The sequence below is a fragment of the Vidua macroura genome, chromosome 1 (genome assembly GCF_024509145.1).
Source record: "Vidua macroura isolate BioBank_ID:100142 chromosome 1, ASM2450914v1, whole genome shotgun sequence".
NCBI classification, from domain to species: Eukaryota; Metazoa; Chordata; class Aves; order Passeriformes; family Viduidae; genus Vidua; species Vidua macroura.
Genome location: NC_071571.1, coordinates 122,713,909 through 122,733,441, shown reverse-complemented (window position 1 = coordinate 122,733,441; position 19,533 = coordinate 122,713,909). Strand labels below are relative to the sequence as shown.

At 37.7% G+C, this 19,533-nt stretch overlaps 1 protein-coding gene across 3 annotated transcripts in view; it reads left to right on the top strand.

Annotated features, from left to right (window-relative positions):
- Nucleotides 1–19,533, top strand: part of JPH1 (junctophilin 1) — an 82,646-nt gene that overhangs the window by 38,272 nt on the left and 24,841 nt on the right. For all 3 annotated transcript variants that reach the window (XM_053985577.1, XM_053985587.1, XM_053985570.1), the window contains exon 3: nt 16,455–16,573. In XM_053985577.1, the coding sequence (XP_053841552.1) occupies nt 16,455–16,573 (119 nt within the window). The remainder of the gene's footprint in view (nt 1–16,454; nt 16,574–19,533) is intronic.

The following is a 19,533-nucleotide window of genomic DNA, read 5'->3' as shown; positions in this document are numbered from 1 at the left end:
CATACTCTTTAATTCAGACATATTGTAGGAGGAAAAGTAATTAGCTGGAGGTGGACTCTGCTTAATTATCCCATCTCCAACAGGGCTAAATTCAGCTCTAACATACGCTAGCAAAAATCTCATTCACACAGCAGCAACGCTGCAGTACATCATGCTCCAGTCTCACCAGATGGCACTTCTTCTTCAGGTGTGTGTCACTGTAGGCACATACACACCTCAGCCAGGTTAGACAACGGAAGCTGGTCGGTTTGCTTTCCATAGCAGCATATTTTCTGGACCTAAATCCAGCTTAGCCCTTTTATACTTCCATGTAGAATAGCAAAGTACAAGATGTGTAAAGCTTCCAAGTAGAAGGATAGCATAGAAGGGGCCTTATTTCCCCCTCACTGTGAGCAAATGTGATGGATATTGAAAATGTTTGTTATCAACCCAAACATTCCCAAAGCCTTCCAGAACATACAGAATCATGATTCTACCCTGATCTGTTATTCTCTGATTCAGATGCCCCCAGCTCGATGATAATAAACTTTAAATTTAGTTCACCTTTCAATTAACATACACTTCCTGCACAAGATAAAAAAGTCAACAATTCTTCCACTAGGGAAACTGCATGTTCAGATTTTCTGTATGTCTTCCCTTATCTGCTCTTATTCACAGAATATGAGGTTGATGACTGAAACTGTCTTCTGCAGCAGCTCATAGCCTCATCAAACCTTAAGCAAGCTCCAGCATTTTGACTGCAAGCAATTACTGTCCATTAAGTACACCACTGAGAGGACTAATACCAACTGCCAGAGCAAAATGTCACAGAATAATATAGAGTTAGCAACATACTGATGCCCTTACACCCTGCTGAGGTATAAAAATTTCAGAATGACAGCACCACTGATGCTCCCAACATGGACATCAGTAGCCATAGTTACTGCAGCATGGGTAACTCATCATTGATCCCAGTTGCAGGGAGATAGATCCACTTAATGTGGTCCATCACTGAATTTGAGATAGCAGCTAGCCCAATAAAAATTGTAGTACCAAATGCACTTTATGCAATGTTCCTGGAAGAGGTTTGGTTCTCTGGTCTTTGCCCTACCCACTGAACAGGGAGCTCTTCCCCTGTGCTGTGGGGTTTTCTACCCAACCCCAGCTTATTTGGCATCTTACCAGAGTGTCTTGTGAGTGTTTCTCAGGATTGATTGAAAGAGGGCAATTCAGCTGTCAACTGCTGTTTCACTTTTTCCACTGGCTTTTGAGAATTGGTGTGCACCAATTAGAGACAATAGTCTTACCCTGGCATCCTCTGAGGGCTTTACCATTGAAGAATGTGTATGTAGAAGAATTGGGTCTCATGACACATCATTAATGAGTGTGGAGATTCAGAAGACTGAGGCATACATGGATGGTTACCATCAGGGAAGTCATGGCAACTTCTTATTCATACAGGGTTATCTTCCATATCAATGGGTGACTGCTAGATTCAGTGAAAACAGTGTAGTAAGCACAAGCCAAAGAGATGAGATTTGTAGAGCAAGGCAGTAAAAAGGAGCTTGAATATTTTTAGAGTGACTCCAGTTGAGCCTCCTAAGTGGTGTTAGAGGCATTCTGACAAGCAGAAGCATCTAAGGACAAGGACCCCAAATAACTTGACCTTTCTGTGTGGAAACTGTACTTCAGTTTTGCTACAGTTCTTTGGCTGACTGTTAAGTCTTGCAGGCAAGAAATCATCATTTCTTGTAGGGTGGGAAGATACCTTGTTCACATGACAGCAAAAAGCTCAGTTTTGGTGAAACAAAAGGGTCCAGCATTAGCCAAGTAGCTTTGCAGGAATAAATGGACACGTTGGATTTCCTGACCATTTATCATACAACTGTGTAGCTTCAGGTGCTCTGGAGGAAGTGTGACCTTTTTAGAGCATGGAGATTTGGTACCATAGACTCACTAAAAGAACTGGGATCTCTTACCCTGAGCAGTGGGGGAGCAACACACATGTTCCCTAACCTAGACTGTATAGTTACCAAAACAATTGTCCAGGCATTGCAAACATTTTTACAAATGTTTCTGCATTGCTGCTGTGGGAGTCAGCCTTCCTTGTTCTTTGGCACTATTCTTGTTTCTGGGGTAACCTGATAGATTTAATAAAAAAGCAGGTAACTGTTTTTAACCAACACTAGAAAATAGAGTCTCTCACACCACATCTTGCCCTATTCCCTCAAGACTAATTGTTAGGATCTCAGATGACTGGGTCTTTAAGTGCCATTTTTCCTGACTAGTCCACTAAGTTTCAATTTTCCATGCCAAAAACATTTTTGTTTCCTTTCCTTCACCAATGACTTTTTTTTTTCTCTGTGAAGTCTTTCTCAAACAAAATTGACCCTCTTGTTTCATGTAAGATCTTTAGATGAGGGTCCCGCTTTCTTGGCACTGGAATCTGTATTTTCTCGAGGTAGATAAGAAAGACAGTTTCTTTCCTTTCAAAAAAAAAAAAAATCCAAAGTTCTCCCTATGCTGTCTCACTTTTGGCTAGTAATACTTAATTTTATCATACCATGTTTAAAGTGTAAGACCTGAAATTATCAATAAAGGATGCTGCATCTATAACTTTCCCATGATGCCCACACTCTCTGTAAAATATATGATGTGTTTAAAATAAGGAACTCACTTCTGGTTTTGCCTAGTCAGCTAGGTGATAAGAAAGAAATACAGTGCACTGATAGATGATACAGTGTGACCTGTATGCTTTCTGTCCAGATATTACAGAGTTGAACAGCACTGCCATTTGAATTGTTATTCAAATCTATTAAAAGTGGATAAAAGATACTGGTTTTTTCTGCAGTGAGGGCTTTCCTCACAAACCTAGAGAAAGGTTGAGTTTCTGCATGTATAAACTCTGATCCAAGTACATGAAGATCCTACACCTAAGAACTTCTAAAAGCTTTCTTTGTATGTCTGCCCATTCTGTGGAATGCCAGGCTTGGTTGTCGGGTAGAACTCTATCTCCCGTACTGACCCTTCAAAAAGAGGTCATTTGTATCTTACTTTCTCAGTATTTGAATACTGAAAACAGGGCTCTGCTTCTAGAAATGTCAATCATTAAAGCAGAAGTAGTTTGCAAGATTTTGTAGCTGGACTCACTTGAATAAGAGGTAGAAAAAAAAACTGTCAAAAGCAAATTTCAGCCTCTGCTGAAGCATCTCTTCATAACTGCTGGCAAACTAACTCATTGCAGTAGTTCAGCAAGTGTTTTAAGCACTGGAGTTTGTAGCAAAAGTTTGGTTTATTTCGGGAGGACTTCCACTACACATCTATCTCACAGAGAGTGGAAATGTTAGTTATTTATTTAATAAGATTGCAGAGTAAGTCTCTACTTGTTAAAAAATGATTTCACCTTTCCAATGAGAAATCATATCCCATGTGCATCCACTTGCTTCTGGAACATGCTTGTGCCAGAGCAGCAAGACTGCTACATGGAGCACACCCTCACATTTTGTTCAAGAGTATCAGCTAAGCATAATATGAGGTCATATTCCATTTTCAGTAGACATGCACTGCATCAGTAGATCTAGCTGGAATTCTGACATTTGTTGAGGGAGAGATTTTTATTAATGTTATTATTTTGCTAATTACATAAAATGGGTTAGTCTTTGAATTACCTTGCACTTATCATATTGAATTATCAAATTCTCCAAGAAAGCATGTGTTCATTTTCCCTGCCCTTCCAGTGGCTCTTAAAGTATGTCCTCCATTCCTCCTTTAAGCCCCCAGCAATGCAGGCTTCAGCAGAAGAACTGAGGCATGACTGAAGCCTCCCAGTTGATGATCTTCATATTTCCCCATGGGATTCATAAAATAAGATACATATTCACATGAAGGTGGATCAGTACAGACTCTAGGAAGGACCATCTTGGTGTACAACCTGACAAAGTAAGTTGTTGTTTCAGTGATTTAGCCCAGGGGAAACAAGGGTCCAGGAAAATCTTAAAGCAGCTTTCCAGTACCCAAAAGAGGCCTGCAGGAAAGGTGGAGAGGAACTCTTTTATCAGTGAGTATAGTGATAAGATGGGTTCAAATGGTAGATTTATGTAGAGTATTTTTGGGATAGATTTAGATTACATATTAAAAAGAAGTTCTTTACTGTGAGGGTGGTCAGATGATGAAACAGGTGGCTCAAAGAAGTTATGGATGCCCCATCCCTGGAAGTGTCCAAGGCAAGGCTGGATGGAACTTTGAGCAACCTAGTCTGGTGGAAGGTGACCCTGGCCATGACAGGGGGTTGAAGCTGGATGATTTTTAAGGTCTCTTCCAACCTAAACCACTCTACGATTTTGTGATCCTAGGATAAGTCATCCAGCCCACAGGGTTATTCCAGGACACTGCTTTCCCAGAATTTATCAGGCCTTTCCCTGCCAAGATACATGCCCTTGACATGGTGAGTCTGCTTTAATGTCCTCAAGAAAAGTAGCAGGTGCAAATATTTTCCTGTCACTCCCGGGTGTTCAGACCTTTGCAGTTACCACTGGCTGTCAGCAACATGAATTGCTCTAGTAGCAACACTTACTCCTGTAGTGTTATTTATTGAAGACATAACAAGTGCAGGACTTAGATGGGTGTGTGTTTAGTCATGGCCAGCACTTCTGGAAAGCACTGCCATGTGCGTGCAGCCCCGTTATTCAGTGCAGATTGAGCAGGTCCAGTGCTTCTGGCAAGCCTTGGTAGCCCTGCTATGCAAAAGGGAGCAACATGTGGCCCTTCTCTGATGCTCTTAAAAGCTCAAATACCTGCAGTTTAGAAAGATGACTTTGCTAGGAGACTCATTTTTGAAGCTCAGGAAGCGCTTGCCAATCCTGATCTCAAGCACCAGCTCTCAATATTGGGCCTCAGTAGGAGCGGCTTTTTGGTGGGAGAGGAAGCGCTTGGTATTGCCTAAGAGAAGATCCTTGTCTTACCAGCTGTTCCAGTGTCACAGCTGTGTCAGTAAAACCCATCAAACTTTAGATAGTCTTGGAAAGTCTGATAAATCTGTGTTGGTGTGAAGAGAGGGCAAAAAGACATTACAACTGATTGTTTTGGGATTTCCTTTCTTATTCATGGCATGCAGTAATGTTTACACTAAAATTCTGCTATTAGTGACTCAGAAAAGAAAGCGCTTGCTTTTCAGAGTTGACTGGGAGAGAATGTCAGGGCTCCAGGCAAGGCCTGTGGTAAGAAAGAAAAAAAAAAAGGAACAAATAGACCATGACCAGCTCTTTTCAGAGGGTTTAAAACAGTAGACTTTCATAAGTCTGGAGTACGTTGTTGCTCTCACAAATGGTTATTGCTAAATATGTAATACAGCAACAAATACTCAGCTTTACTGTGCAGATCTGCATGACTTCAGCTGAACAAAGCAGTCAAGGACTGCTCTAACCAGGAACAAATAAGCTGCTGTGAACTCTCAGCAGTCTCTGGATGCCACAAAAGCGTTCTAGGCATCTAGGCAAGATCATCAACCCTGTGTGAACCAGAACAGAGCAATATTCCTGGGTTTTCAATTTTTCTGGTAGCTGATAGGACATGGTGGTTGTTTATTCAAAGCTATATTGGCAGCATTATAGATAACTACAGAGCGTAAACATATGCATAGTTGTTTATTGGAGGGGGTATGTATATGAGAGAAGATTATTTTAAAGCTGTTAACTGCATTTGTCATAAAGTCAGGCTTTGCATTTCCTTCATGCTGGAGATAGCAAAACCTGTGAAGTAGCTGTCAGCTGCCCTGTGTCTGAAATGATCTGATGTTATTTTCAATCTGCAGTGCTCTTTAGTTAAGAGGAATTATTGTATGTTTACAGATGGAAGGATCATCAAAGTCTTTCCTCTGCTTGTTTAACCTGTTTGGTTTCTTGATGTTTAATATATAATATGAACAGCCTGATTCGTATCTGTCAGCCTGGAGAAAAGGCAAATTACTTACAACCATCCCTACACTTGAGTACTTGTCTTTCATGGAGAGTTTAGGCCTTTCTAATTAAGCTGCTCAATTGTAATATATGTGTGTTATCTGTTACTCACATATTCCTGTGGATTTTGTAACAGTTATCTTTAAATAACCGAAAAGGGAAGAACTTATTCCAGAGTGGTTTGCTAGACATTTTTCTATCAATGCTTTTTTTCTGGACATCTGGCACCTAATCAGGGAACAGAAACGAACCATGCGAAGAAAGATAAGCCCAATTTAGTTTTGGCTCTTAGATTGTTAAGGGCACAGAAAGTAAATTTAAACATAGTTAATGCCTTTAAAAGGCTGAGAGTATTGCACTAGATTTTAATGCCCAAAGATTTTAAAAAGCTGTTTAAAAAAACTCCATAACATTGCCACAGATTATTTGAATTCATGGCAATATGTTTATCATTTAAATAGTTTCATTACACCACATTTTTTTTTTAGTTACAAGTGCATAAATGCCACTGTTATATCTCATAAAAATTTATTTTGTTCGTAACTATGTTCTAGGCAGTATTTTCATTTTGTATCATTTTCTAGACAATTTTGCACAATGCCCGAAGCTCTTCAATGTCTGTTCTATGGTCAGTGTATCCTTTCTGTTCTCATTTGTTATGAAGATTTTAGTTTCATAATATTACTTTATTTTGAGAAAATGTAAGCAAATGTGTGTGCTGAAGCTTTGGTAATGGAGAAAACCAAATAAGCACCAAGACACTAAGCATGTACTAAAACAGCAATATAGTAAATACAGACTGTCGAAGTCAGTTAGAAAAAGCATGAAGCATGCTCCTAGAAATACTCATGATTGGGGAGTTTATCTTGCACTTTTTGAAGCCAGTAAACCCCACAGAATTTTAACTAATTTTTCACATTTTCCCTCGCATTTCTGGGAATGTAGTTCACATGCAACAAGTGTGTTGCAAGTTACATATATTTTGGTGTTCAGAGAGATCAGATGTTGGTCTTATATTACACATGTTACTTTCCAAAAGCTTTGGTATTCTTTGTTAAAATATCTCTAACACTGTGGACTTCATTTTCATTGAAATTTAAAAAAAATTAAAATAAAACATATTAACTCTGTATAAGGGAGAGATTAAGGAACACATTGTCATGGATGACATTTGACATAGTTTTTCTGAGTATGTTTACTGATTAGTAGAGTTTCCAAAAGTTTTCTAACTATAACTATTCTATCAAAAAACAAATTCTAAATAATGACATTTGATGTCATATTTTGGGACTTTTTTAAAGTAATTTAAAGTGGTAAAAATCAGTAGAACACTGAAAAAGATAATGTTTTGAATGGATAAAACAGTCCATTTGTATACAAAAAAATTTCCTAATCTCTTCTTGTAAGCTTTTCTTATTTTTCATCTAGATGTATCCCTGGAACAATGTTATTGCTATCTTATACGTAAGAGTGTAGAACAGCTTCCAGATATTGGTGCTGATGATAGCAGTCATCATACCTACCATTTTATTTTATTTTTCCCAGATGGAGAACAGTTTTTTTTAAAAAAAATCTGTGGTGGGGGGAAGTGCAATGCACTAAATATACCTTACAAATTATCTAAGCAAATGATCACAGTGGTCCATGCATTCCTATTTCCTTGAGTAGGATTGCCTTCACTCTGCAAAATCATTATTACATTAAGTTCTTCTTTTCATGAAGCTTGTAAACTGTGATGAAGGGAGGAGAAACGTATTTATCTCTCTTGTGTTTTTCTTCACTTAACTATGTCATCAGGAGCAGCTGAAGCTCAAGGGGTTATCTCTTTTCATGCTTCCAGCTAGATTCAGAAGCTCTCTTCAGCCAAGCAATATAATTTGCTTTAGTGATTGGAAACAACAAATTGTTTGCAGCTATTCCCTTATCCCTTTCAAAACATAGTCCCTTCCTGTCTGCAGGAATTAATATTATGGAGTCAGGGAACTGGAAGAAAATACTGCTCACTAAGGAGGCTTAGTAGTAAAATAGAATAGAATACAATCTGTCCTATAAAGTAAGATAGATAAATATACATCAAAATCTATGTGACAATAAAATACCGTCAATGACTCACCATTGGCAAAAATGGGAGAAAACCCCCAATGAGCATAGTATACAAAAGTGTATTTTGTCCAAAGTGTAAATTTTCCCACAGGAAAACTTGCATTCTGCTTGAAGGGCTGGTGCTGATCTTGACAAAATTGAAGACTGTACCATCTTTAACGTATAGGGAGGTGGGTGTCAATATTTTTCTCACAGGTAACAAGCAGGAAGACAAGAGGAGACCATCTCAGGCTGCAACAGGGGAGGTTTAGAGTGGATATTAGGAAAAATACCTTCACCTAAAAGTTGCCAACCATTGGAACAGGCTGCTCAGGGATGTGGTTGAGTCACTATCCCTGGTGGTATTTAAAAGTCTTCTGGATGTGGGGCACTCAGAGATGTGGTTTTGTGGCAGACTTGGAAGTCTTTGGTTAGTGGTTGGAATTGATGGTCTTAAATTACTTTTCCAGCCTAAATGATTCTGTGATTATAGCCAGTGCTATAGTCAAGTGCTATAGTCAAGTAAATCAATATGAAAGCAAAACTCATTCATTCAAACTACTGACAGAGTAGTTTGAGCACCGTCACATGAAGAGCCAGCTCCTTTTGACAGCAGCAGAGTATCTGGTGTGCTTATAAATAATGCTAGGCTAGTGGGACACCTAAAGTTAAGGAGAGTGCCATGTAAAACAGCCTCTCTAGTGATGCAAATTCAAACAGCAATTAAAAAAAAACTTTGTAAATTCAGACCTCTCCATGTGAGTCTTTTTCCAAACAGGTGAGCAAGAGCGAGGGCCTGAAAGACAGACTAGGGAGATTGAACTAATTTATGTCAATTGTTGAAAGTGGATTTTCAGAAATACATTCTTTTTAGGATACTGTTCTTCATTCACCTAAAAAATCTTTCGAACCACTGTGTATATGTGACTGGTATTACAGAAATTAGTACCTTGGCACTCCTGAGTTGCTGAGCTGTTCTGGGTTTATTGCTATGGACCCTAGAGGTCTGAAGGAGAATACAAATATGTTATAAATCTTGGCATAAGAAGGCAGCTGATTCCTCAACAAGCACATAGATTGATGTTTGCCATATTTTTAGGCATAGCAGGGCATGTTTATGCTCAGCACTGCAGGAGTCTGACATTTGTACAGTTCAGAGAATCAAACTGAAAAAGTTTCTTATTTTAGTGGAGTAAGATGGGTGTCTCCAGTGAGATGATTAGACCCCTTATGTCAGCTGTCTGAAATACCTAATGTAAACAGTCCCAAAATCAACTAATCTCACTTCCTGTAAACAAAAGACTATGTCATTCTTTTCTCAGAAAATGGATTAAAGAGCACTTTTATTACAGTGCTTAATATCATTGCAAAGGCTTGGAAATATCCATCATTTTCTCTCTAAAATACACCCATAAAGTTTCAAGGTTGACTGTGCCCAAATTCAGCTTCTAATCATGGGAGCAGTTACATCTTTGTTTCTATATTTCTAGTCATGTTTCTATGTCTGAAACACTTCTCTTCCCCATTATGTCTTCCCCATATTTCGCTGTCAGATACCTGTGTGTACACCTTGGTAAGTGGCCTCTCAGTGTTTTTTTTCAAGAGCGAGTAGACAGAAGGCTCAAGAAGTGTAAGTTTTTTTAGATCCACAGTTATTCTGTGGTCCCGACATTACTTTTTCCTTCTTGGGATGTGGATGAGCTGGGCATTGTTCCCTTTGTGGTTTTATGGGTGCTGGATTATGTAGTAAAGCAAAAACAAACTCCTTAGCTTACTTGATTTTTGTCTCTAAATGTATCAAGTGCACATTAACACTTTCTTTTGTGGCAGTGTGTGGGACCAGCCAGCGGGTGTCATCTGCCTTTGTGCTGCTTTCCATGGCCTCTCCAATACTGGCTAGATTTTTGTTTCCCATTGTTTTGTTTTGGTACACTTAAACACAGTGGGGTTTGGAGTTGCTCTGATTGAACTTCATGTTGCAGTAAACTGTAGATTACAGTAACTTTAGATTACAGTAAATTGTCCTTGGGGTTTTTCAGAATTCAGAAGTTGTGTAACTTGCCAGCTCTACCACAGTATGTTTTAGCTTGTATTGAGACATTCTAAAAATGAAATATTAAACAATTCTGGAACAAGAAACTAGCTCCTAAGGTAAAAAGAGCATGGTCAGCCATTTTCTTTGATGTCTTCTGCATTAAGCTTTGAAATGTGTCACAGTTAGTTTTTAATCCATTTTGATGTACGTCATTAATTGCATGTAATTTATGCTATTGTTTAAATACATTGCCATAGGGTACAAAATCAGAAACCTTAAAAAAAATAGTCCAAGTATGTTAAATCAAGGTAAACAAGATAAGATACAAGACCCATAATCTTTACATGTGTATGAAGTGTTTGGAAAATACTTTGTTGAAGTATGATGTCTGGCACAGTACACTGTTAGCCTGTAAATCTCTGTGGACATAGACCTAATTTATTTATGCTGTTATTTATGCCTAAAACTGACATCTGGTTTACCAGTCATTAGCCCCAGGTTATGTTTTCAAGTACTGAAACCAGGTTGGCTGTTTGCCAAATGTAAGGAATTTCCTCCTTTTTTCAGGCATTACTAACTAAAGATTAGTGGTTTTTAAGTTCTTCTGAGTAAGGACTGAAAAATATGAAAAATTAATTTAGGCTGGGAAGGAGGAGTTTTCAGAAGCAAATTCCATTAGGTAAGGTGATACAGATTGATGTGCCAGCAGTGTTTGCATAATAGACCTGCTCATGCTTTACTACATCAGACTTCACTGGTAGGACCAAGCTAGTCCAGTTACTGAGTGAAGTCAGTTCATAAAGAAGGAGTGGCTGGTTGAGATTAAAAATCAGTAAAGCACAAAGGAGGTAGGTAAAGTAAAGTTAGCTGAGGGCATATGTCTCATTTTGTTAATTCAATCTGAAGTTTAGGATCACTTTAAATTACTTACTGCTTGAAGCTCTTGTATTACATTATCTATTAGTCAGTCTTTTTTCTCTTTCAGTTTCTCTCAGACACCCCCATTTCTTGCTGGTATTCAGCAAGTGACCTACTCTCATTTCTAAGCTATTACAGCAAAGAGTTGCTGAGAGTTATGAAGCCAAGAGTTCTTAGGTAGCTCTACAGAGTCATGCAAGTATGTATTTTTAATTCTACCATAGCAGAATATTGGTTTTCACCCAGTATTATCACTGAAAGAAGCTGAGAAGAATGACTGCCACCCTTGATAAATGCCAGTCTCTCACTTGCAATGTTAAAAAATGCATAGATGTTCTATATATATTAAGCATTCATTGCTAATATATAATATCAAGAGAATATAGAAATAATATGGGGCAAAGAAGAAATTTGTCTACCAAAGAACTTCCCTTACAGTCTTTCCTCCAGCTCATTTTACCTGGAAATGCTACAGATCTCTGTACCAATCTTGCCAGAACTTGGTTTTGCAGATTGTAATTTTTTTCTTTGACAGATAGAAACAAATGTGTAAATGTTGGAAAGCTTTATACTTGGGAAAAAATCTCAGCATAATACTCTCTGCTTCCTGGAACAATCACTGCCTTTTAGAATTTAGGAAGGCAGAATTGTTTTTAGAGAAATCCAGTTTCAAGAAGGATAGTAATTGGTAACATTATATATACAGTATATAATGTTACACAGATAAACCTGAAAGCTGTCATCAGTAAAAAATATCTCTTGAGAACTTCATGCAGGTTTGGTAATTACTGATATTTTTATTCTTACAATATGGAAATCTGTTAATTTAACATTGTAAATATTACTAGTTTAGGATAATGTAATAGGAGCATAATTCTGTGTCATATATTTGGCAAATGGAAAGCAAAATTATTTTTAGAATTTTAAGAATTAGAAAGCAAAGCCCTGGAAAGCTTTATGCTGGATTCACTGTGTTTAATAAAATTTGAAGAATGAAACAAAGTAAACATATGCTGCTTACATTTTTAGTTGACTCTGAATGAAGCAGCATTACAAGTGCTTTGAAGGATACCATGGAAATACAAAATAATCTGGAGGGTAATGGACAGCTCTAAATGGGTTTTAAATTTAGATAAACATTACATCATGCATTCCAGGCACATGGCATTCTGTATAAGCATTGTTGCTGCAGAAAGGGAGATAATATTGTTTAAGCTCTTCAAACCTCAGCACTCCTCCTTCAAGTTATTTTTCATACATAAATAGAAATCTGACCATAGTATTGCTGAAAGAAGGAGCTGCTTGTAAGAAGCCTCTGGCTCTGTGCTTATAATTTTTGAGTGTAGTTGATATGATGTGTTCCTGTCTACCTACCCAGTGAAACAGAGAAAAGAAAGTTATCACTGGTGATACCAGTTGTCCCACAAACTAGAAAACTTAGGCTGCTCTAAAAATCACACCCTGGTATGCAGTTTCTCAGGTTTTCAGTCAGGCATTGGTTCCCCAGCCCTCACTCACTGATCACAGAGATTGGTGCTATCTGGTGCCTACCAGCTATCAGATACACTGGTATCTACCAGTATCTATAGGTACTCCACATGCTGCCATGTCGTACCAGCACTCCCCATGAGCTATAGTTACAAATTCCTTTTAAATGTAAGTACAGTTTGATTTCTGCCACAGATACAACTTAATTTGAAGCCTCTGTCTTTGTTAAATTTACCATCGCTGTGCATTCATTAGGGAAGTGGTGGATTGTCCCTCTAAATATGAATTGATTTTGGTAAATACTTTTAATTTTTGTATTCATTTGAAAGCTTTCAAGTGTGTGTTTGCCACATCATGTGCAATATTAATGATAGTCCTGATATTTTCTTGGACAAATACACATATGACCACACAGTAATTCAAAAGTTACTTGTGTGTATTAGGTATTACAGTTGCTGAGAAATAATTTTTTACAAAGAGCCACCTATTCACTTAAAATCATTAAAGGTCATTTGCTATGGATTAGAATGCAGCATTGCAAAGCAGGTACTTATCTTTCTGTAGTCTTTTGCAATCTGTGGATTGCTGCCATAATTTCTATTATGCTGCTGAAACATGAGATCAATCCTTCCTGGAAAAAATCTACCACAGTCTTTTTCTTGGCTGGGGAGAGAAAAGGAGACTTTTTTGTGTGTGTGTGTTTTGCTTTCAAGAGTTCTCATAAAGATCTCTTGTCATAGCAAAGGACATAGAGTTCCCTGGAGGAAAAAAACAGTTCTCCAGTAGATGGTGGTCATTCAGTTGTGGGTCATTTTGACATGATATATCACAGACTTAAATTTCTATAAATAATCGCTGATAGCAAACAAAACTTGGAGACCTTACAGTGACAAATTTACCCCCAAAATTAAAGGTAAAGAAAGCTTTCCAAAAGTGTGGGAAGCATAAATGGAGCAAATAGATTGTATTTCTGCTTGGATAGTTCTCCTTTACAAACACTGTCATTCAAAACTAAAATATTTCTCCATAGTTTCTGGTAATACTAGTCTGATAGTGTGTGGGTCAGTTCAAGGCAGAATAAAACAAGTACAGACAAAATGTAGTATCAAGCAGCAGTAATTGTAAGCAATTCATCTGGAAAACATACAGGCAGATGAAATGTGGAAGTCAGAATAAAAAAACACAGGGAAATAAATAACAACAGAAAAATTATTTGAGTCTGACACTTAGAATTAAGTGTGCAAGAAGTTAAAAAATTATCTAAGTATGCAGTTGCAAATGGAGATGATAAAATACATTTTGCTGAAGTCCAGTGAAGCAGCCAAATGCCAAGGTGATAAATAGCAAACAATTGCACGAAGCGAAGAGCCTGCGTTCCCGGGCAGGGCACAGAGCTGCTGTTCTGTGCAGGAGGATCAGCTCTGCCGCTTTCTCCCGTTCCTGTCGCTTTTGTCGCCGCTTGTCAGCGGTGAAGAGGCTGTCAGGAAAGTGTCTCAGCACAGACATGTGCACACTCTTCAGTCTGGCTGTCGAAGGCCTGCTCAGGAGCGTAAACATGTTCTTGTGCCTTGCCCTCCAGTGCTGGTCTCTCAGCACTGAGCTCTGCTCCTGTGTGTCACTGTAGGACATGCCTTGGCAGTGCTCGCTCCTGTTCTGCTCTGCTGGAGCTCCTCGCTGAGAGTACAAAAGGGGCAGAATAGCAGGAAGTGTGAGTTGAAAAAAGAGGTGTGAGATAAGGCAGCCAAGGAAAGCTGTGCTCATTTACCTTCTGTTCCTTTGGCTTCTTCCTGTTGTGACCTGCTCTGCCCAGCCTCATGTGACAAAATTACACTGGCTTCTTACTCATATCCCCACTTTATTCCTTAACTAATTGATACTGTACTTTTCATCAGAATGTCTGTTTTGCTTTTTGTATATAATAATAGAGAAAATTCATAGGCATCAATAAATAAATGTATTATCCTGGCAGTATGCTTTCCTGATGCTGGTTGTTTAGTATATTAGCTTTTAAAATGTCCGTCTTAGCAGTAGCAATAGTATTAGACTATTTTTATATGGGAGTAGTCTGGTTCTTTCATCACAAAAAGATGACCAGTGTCTGGTTTATCTATGAGCAGACTACATTATTGTCTCACAAAACAATGTCCCAGTGCTAGGACTGCTTCATTAGGTTTATGCTACATAGACATAATTATGCAGCAGCTAAGAATAGCTCATCTAATTGAAAATAATGATTGTACAGAAAGAACAGGTTTGATTACTGGTACTAAGCAGGGACATTCCATACACCCATTCATGAACTGCACAGAACACATATGGGATTATGCAGTGTATTTGTTTTTATTAACAGTTTCTTTCCCCCATCCTGAGTACAAAGCAAAGGTGTTACAATTCATTTGCTCATTATCTTTTTTCTCATAGGCCTAGGGGGACCTTCAAGAAGGCAGCATAAGCTAATATTTATCCAGTAAATTATGACAAGCTAAGCTTTGAAAGAATATTCAACATTTATCCCCACACACATTTTAGGGAGGATGTAACTTAAATAAATCTTCTCCAGGCACCACAGATGAAACTGTCTATGTGGTTTTTTTATGTCTGTGTTTATACTAGTACCCTACGGGATTAAACATCCTTTTAGAAATGCAAAGTCTGGCATACTGTTAATCTCTCGATGCTCATTCTGGTTAATGCTAACATTTAATTCTTCTTTTATCTAAAACACATAGAACCCTTCTTTATGTCTTGAAAATGAAGCTGAATGTTTACAGTGATATTGTTAGAAATTTTCATTTATTTAATTACTATTCATTGCTGTTACCAGGCACATGGGATAAAATTTGGTGTTGTTGTTGTCCTGTTAACTAATTCTTTCCTTTTTCTTTTCCTTTTCTTGTCAGTTTTCTACTAGAATGTTATGAGAAAAGTGATGAGATCATGAAATTTAATGTATTTTGTTTAGAAATGTTAGTAATATCTTTAGAATCTCAAAATATTCTGCTGGTTTGCCATGTTTAGCTTCCCCTCTGTTCTAAACAGCCATTTCATAGCTCTAGGCTATGTGCTAATGCTATAGAAGCACAGAGAGATCACTACCATCAGGAATTTTTAAACAGATGACTGTTTGGAAAATGGGGAGGGAAGATGGGGTATGTAGTGATGCAAACCTGCAGTAACACAACTGTCAGTTTGCAGTCTGGAATCAGAGGCCTTTACAGAAGCTGTTCTTGGGAGTTTTTGAGAAATAGCAAGAAGAAAAATGTGGAAGCAGAGTGCAGATTTCTTTACCAAAGTATTCCATACTGTTGTCTCGACTTCAGAAAAGTTGCCTTTTCAGATTGTTTTTGGATTTGAAATACAGTGAGTTACAGGAATTTAGGACAGTTAAGTTCCCTTTTCTACAAAAGCCTATTGAAGTGTTAAAACACATTTTCCAGGCTATTCCTTGCCAATATGATCTGATTATGGAAGACATTTCCTATTTTTTGGGCCAATATACTTGAATTTTGCCCTTCAAAAATTTTCACATGGTACCCTGCACTGACCCAGCATTAACTTTGAAATGTGGTAAAGGTAGTAGCATTCCTCAGTCCCTTTGAACACCAGGTGTCCTGAACTCCCAGAACCCTGTTTAGGAGTCAGTGTGGTGGCCCAGTCTGACCTTCTGTACACTCCTGTACACATTCTGGTAACATGTAAATAAATCCTAATCCCGTGTTTCTGTCAGATACTATTCTTTCCTTCTATTTAGAAATTTTAATTACAAGCTTGGGCTGTAAATTGTGTTCCTCCAAGTAAATATGATCCAAGGATGAACAGGACTGAAGAGCTGAGAGGAATAGTGATTTAATCCTGAAACACTTCAGTGACTTACAGTTCCTCACAACAATTTGTCTAAGAGTGCACTGTACAGGATAGCTGAGGTCCTTTGCTGTCACATGCTTGATGCACCTGCTGAAAGACTCCTCTGCATATAAACTGTTTTCTGCTTTGTACAGAACCGCACACGCAAGAGCTAAAGCTGATGCTGCGGATCAGGCTGCTCAGGCTGCTCGCCAGGAATGTGATATTGCAAGAGCAGTTGCCAGAGAACTTTCACCAAATTTCTACCAACCAGGTAATTTAGATTGGGGTTTTATGTGGCTATTTGTTTTATTGCAGTGAAAAGATTTTGTGTTAAGTTAAAGTTGATTCCATCTTGAATGTTGTGTTTTAATACAGAAGTCATGTGTATGTCATAAAGAGTGTACATTGCTCAAGGAGATTTTAGTTTCCATTTTTAATAATTTGGTGATTATTTCTTTATATGAAAAGAGTTGAGTGTTGAAAAGTCAGTATCAAGCATATAATTTTGCCTCAGATTAATAGTTTATTCAGGACAGTATCAAAGACAGACTTCAGCAATCATAAATTGACAGAAATTTGGATTAATTCTGTAATGTGTTTATTAGTGGGAAGAGCTATAGGTTTTTTACTGTCCAGTGGAATTCCTGACAGTCTTGGTTGGCTGAGGTCTGAATTTTGGAGAATGCTTTACCGTTAGACATGCATAACCTGTAAGGGAATCTTCCTCTGTTCTGCCTGGGGTGTTCTGTAGAACATTAGTCCCATATTCACAATGGCATAGAATTAAGTCTGTCCCACTTACATCAGCGTTGCAGCCCATTTTCATCTGTCACAGGGTTTGGAAAGTTGCTATAGGAAGAAGCAAAGTTGGTTTTGCGTTGTTTTTCTGCTGTCTTTCCATGAGGTTCATATTTCTGTGTACTGCTCCTTAGCTTAAAATTGGATGGATAAAATGGAACTCCATTTGCCAGTTTAATGTCTTCTCATGTCTGCCCTTTCTTTCACCTGTCAAATTGGGTTGAGTCATATCTTGTTATTACTTTTCAAGGATCTGCCTGTACTCGCATGCTAATGCAGATTATAACTCTGAGATTCATTTTCACTTACTGTCATTTTCTGCTCATCCTTGTTTCAGACACAAACTTATTTATCTTAAATGCACCCATATAGTGAATGCAGGCCATAATGACCTACAAAAGCAAAGACCCACGTTCTGCAACATTTTCTAATAACACACCTATTTACTTCAATTTTTAGTTCAAATGGTCACTATATATAACTTGTTACTAAATCTTTCCTGTCAGTTACCTAATAGAATACTTGTTTTCTTCTTTATTCCTAAGTATTTGGTTGTAGAGAGAGAATGTGTTTTGGGGTTGGGGGGATTGAGGACCTCTTTTTGTATTCATTTAGTGCCTAAGTCAAGGATTGTTCACCTGATTGGAATTTTCATTCCCTTTACCAGTCTTGCAGACTTTCTTTATACATATCCTAATATAAATTCATCTTTTTTGAACGTGGCCATCCAGAACTGTTGGCAAAACTCAACAGAACTTTTTCCAGTAGTAAGACTTTACTAGCTTTAAAACAGCATAAATATATACTTTTCACTATTGGAATTACCTCACTACTACCTCTCCTGTGGATTTGTTTTATTGGCCCTTACTTATTGCTATCATAGTCAAGTTTCTTTAATTTTTCATTATTTCATTCTCCACCATGATGATAATGATAAGAGCTGAAGAAATCCTAGTTTACAGCAGCAGGCCATCTTACCATCTTATGAATATATTAAGAAGTGATAACCTTAGCCATGCAAAGAATAGAAGCATTTGGAAAGAAACTATTGGAAAGCTGCCAAACCCTTCAAATAAAGAAATTACTAGAGTACTTGAGTGAAAATGCCAACATCTGACAGTATGAAATTTGACACAAAGAAATCACCTAGATCAAGAATTCCCAGGTGTCTTTTTACTCCCTGCCACAGGAATTGAAATAGCATTGCTGACAGATCAGCTGAGATATGGGAGAGAAGGTGTGGGGTCTTATTTTCCTCTCATTTGAAACTTTTATTCTATTTGCAGAAGAGGAGAGTTTGTATCCCTTCCCCAAGTGCAGCTGGATATGTGTGGAATGACACAGCAAAGCATTTCTCAAAGTTTACTTACTCTTTTCTCTGTGTGGAAACATCTCTCAGTTAGATAGCTCATAGCAAAAGATAAATACCTTTCATGGACTCTAAATTTTGAATTCTCTAATTGTTTCCAAGATAGTCAAGTGCAGCATATTTGTATACATTGGGAAAAAAAAATCTATTCCCATTACATAAACAACTTTTAAATGCCAAGGTGTTAACTAAATCCCAGTTATCCCAAATAAACTCCTGCAAACCACCAGGTTCACAAGTCATTGTGATGGTTTCAAGTACTGTCATGTCTGAGGCGCTTTCCAGGCTAGGTGTATGTGATACCTTTTTCAGATGCACTTTTTCTGTGTGGCACTATTAACCCACTCACTTGTACACATACTTGTTTGTTTAAGCATTTCCCAAGAGTCATACCTAGAGTAACTGGACAGTGTTACTGTTAGCTTTTGTCATTTATGATAAAAAAATAGATAAATATTTCTAAGTATTTACATTCACTCACACAAACAGAAGTAAATATCTGCTTTTCAAATAGCATTTTTCATGTATTTGAATGAAAAGAAGGTAACTGTTATTGCTTCCTAATAGCAACTTCTTGGTTTTCTTTTGTTGCTTGAGGTTTTTATTTTTACAATATCTGTAAGTGCTGCTAAAAGGTATCAGTAAGAGTCCTGTCTCATTCTCTGAAGCTATAGTTAAGTGAAAGCTTTCCATTGTACTAAATTGTCTGGAAAATAGGTTATGATGAGAAAGTGTGATTTTGCTCTTGTTTCTTTAACTGCTTAGTATGGTGGGCAAGTATGATGTCAGCAGTATATTATGTAGCATATCAACAAGCCTCTTGAAACAGAGACAAAAAGAAGTGAAATACAAATACATCTCTAAATAACAAAAGCATTCTTTTCTGTGTTAATGAGTGATCTCTGAATTACTTGTAGCCTGAAACCATTTCAATATTTGAAAATATTTTGATAAAGCTCTTAAACTTCAGGGTCTTAAAAAGCAGTTTTCTGGGCCATATAGCCTAGTATTACACACAAATTATAATTACAGTGAATATTCATCATTCATTGTACCATGGCAGT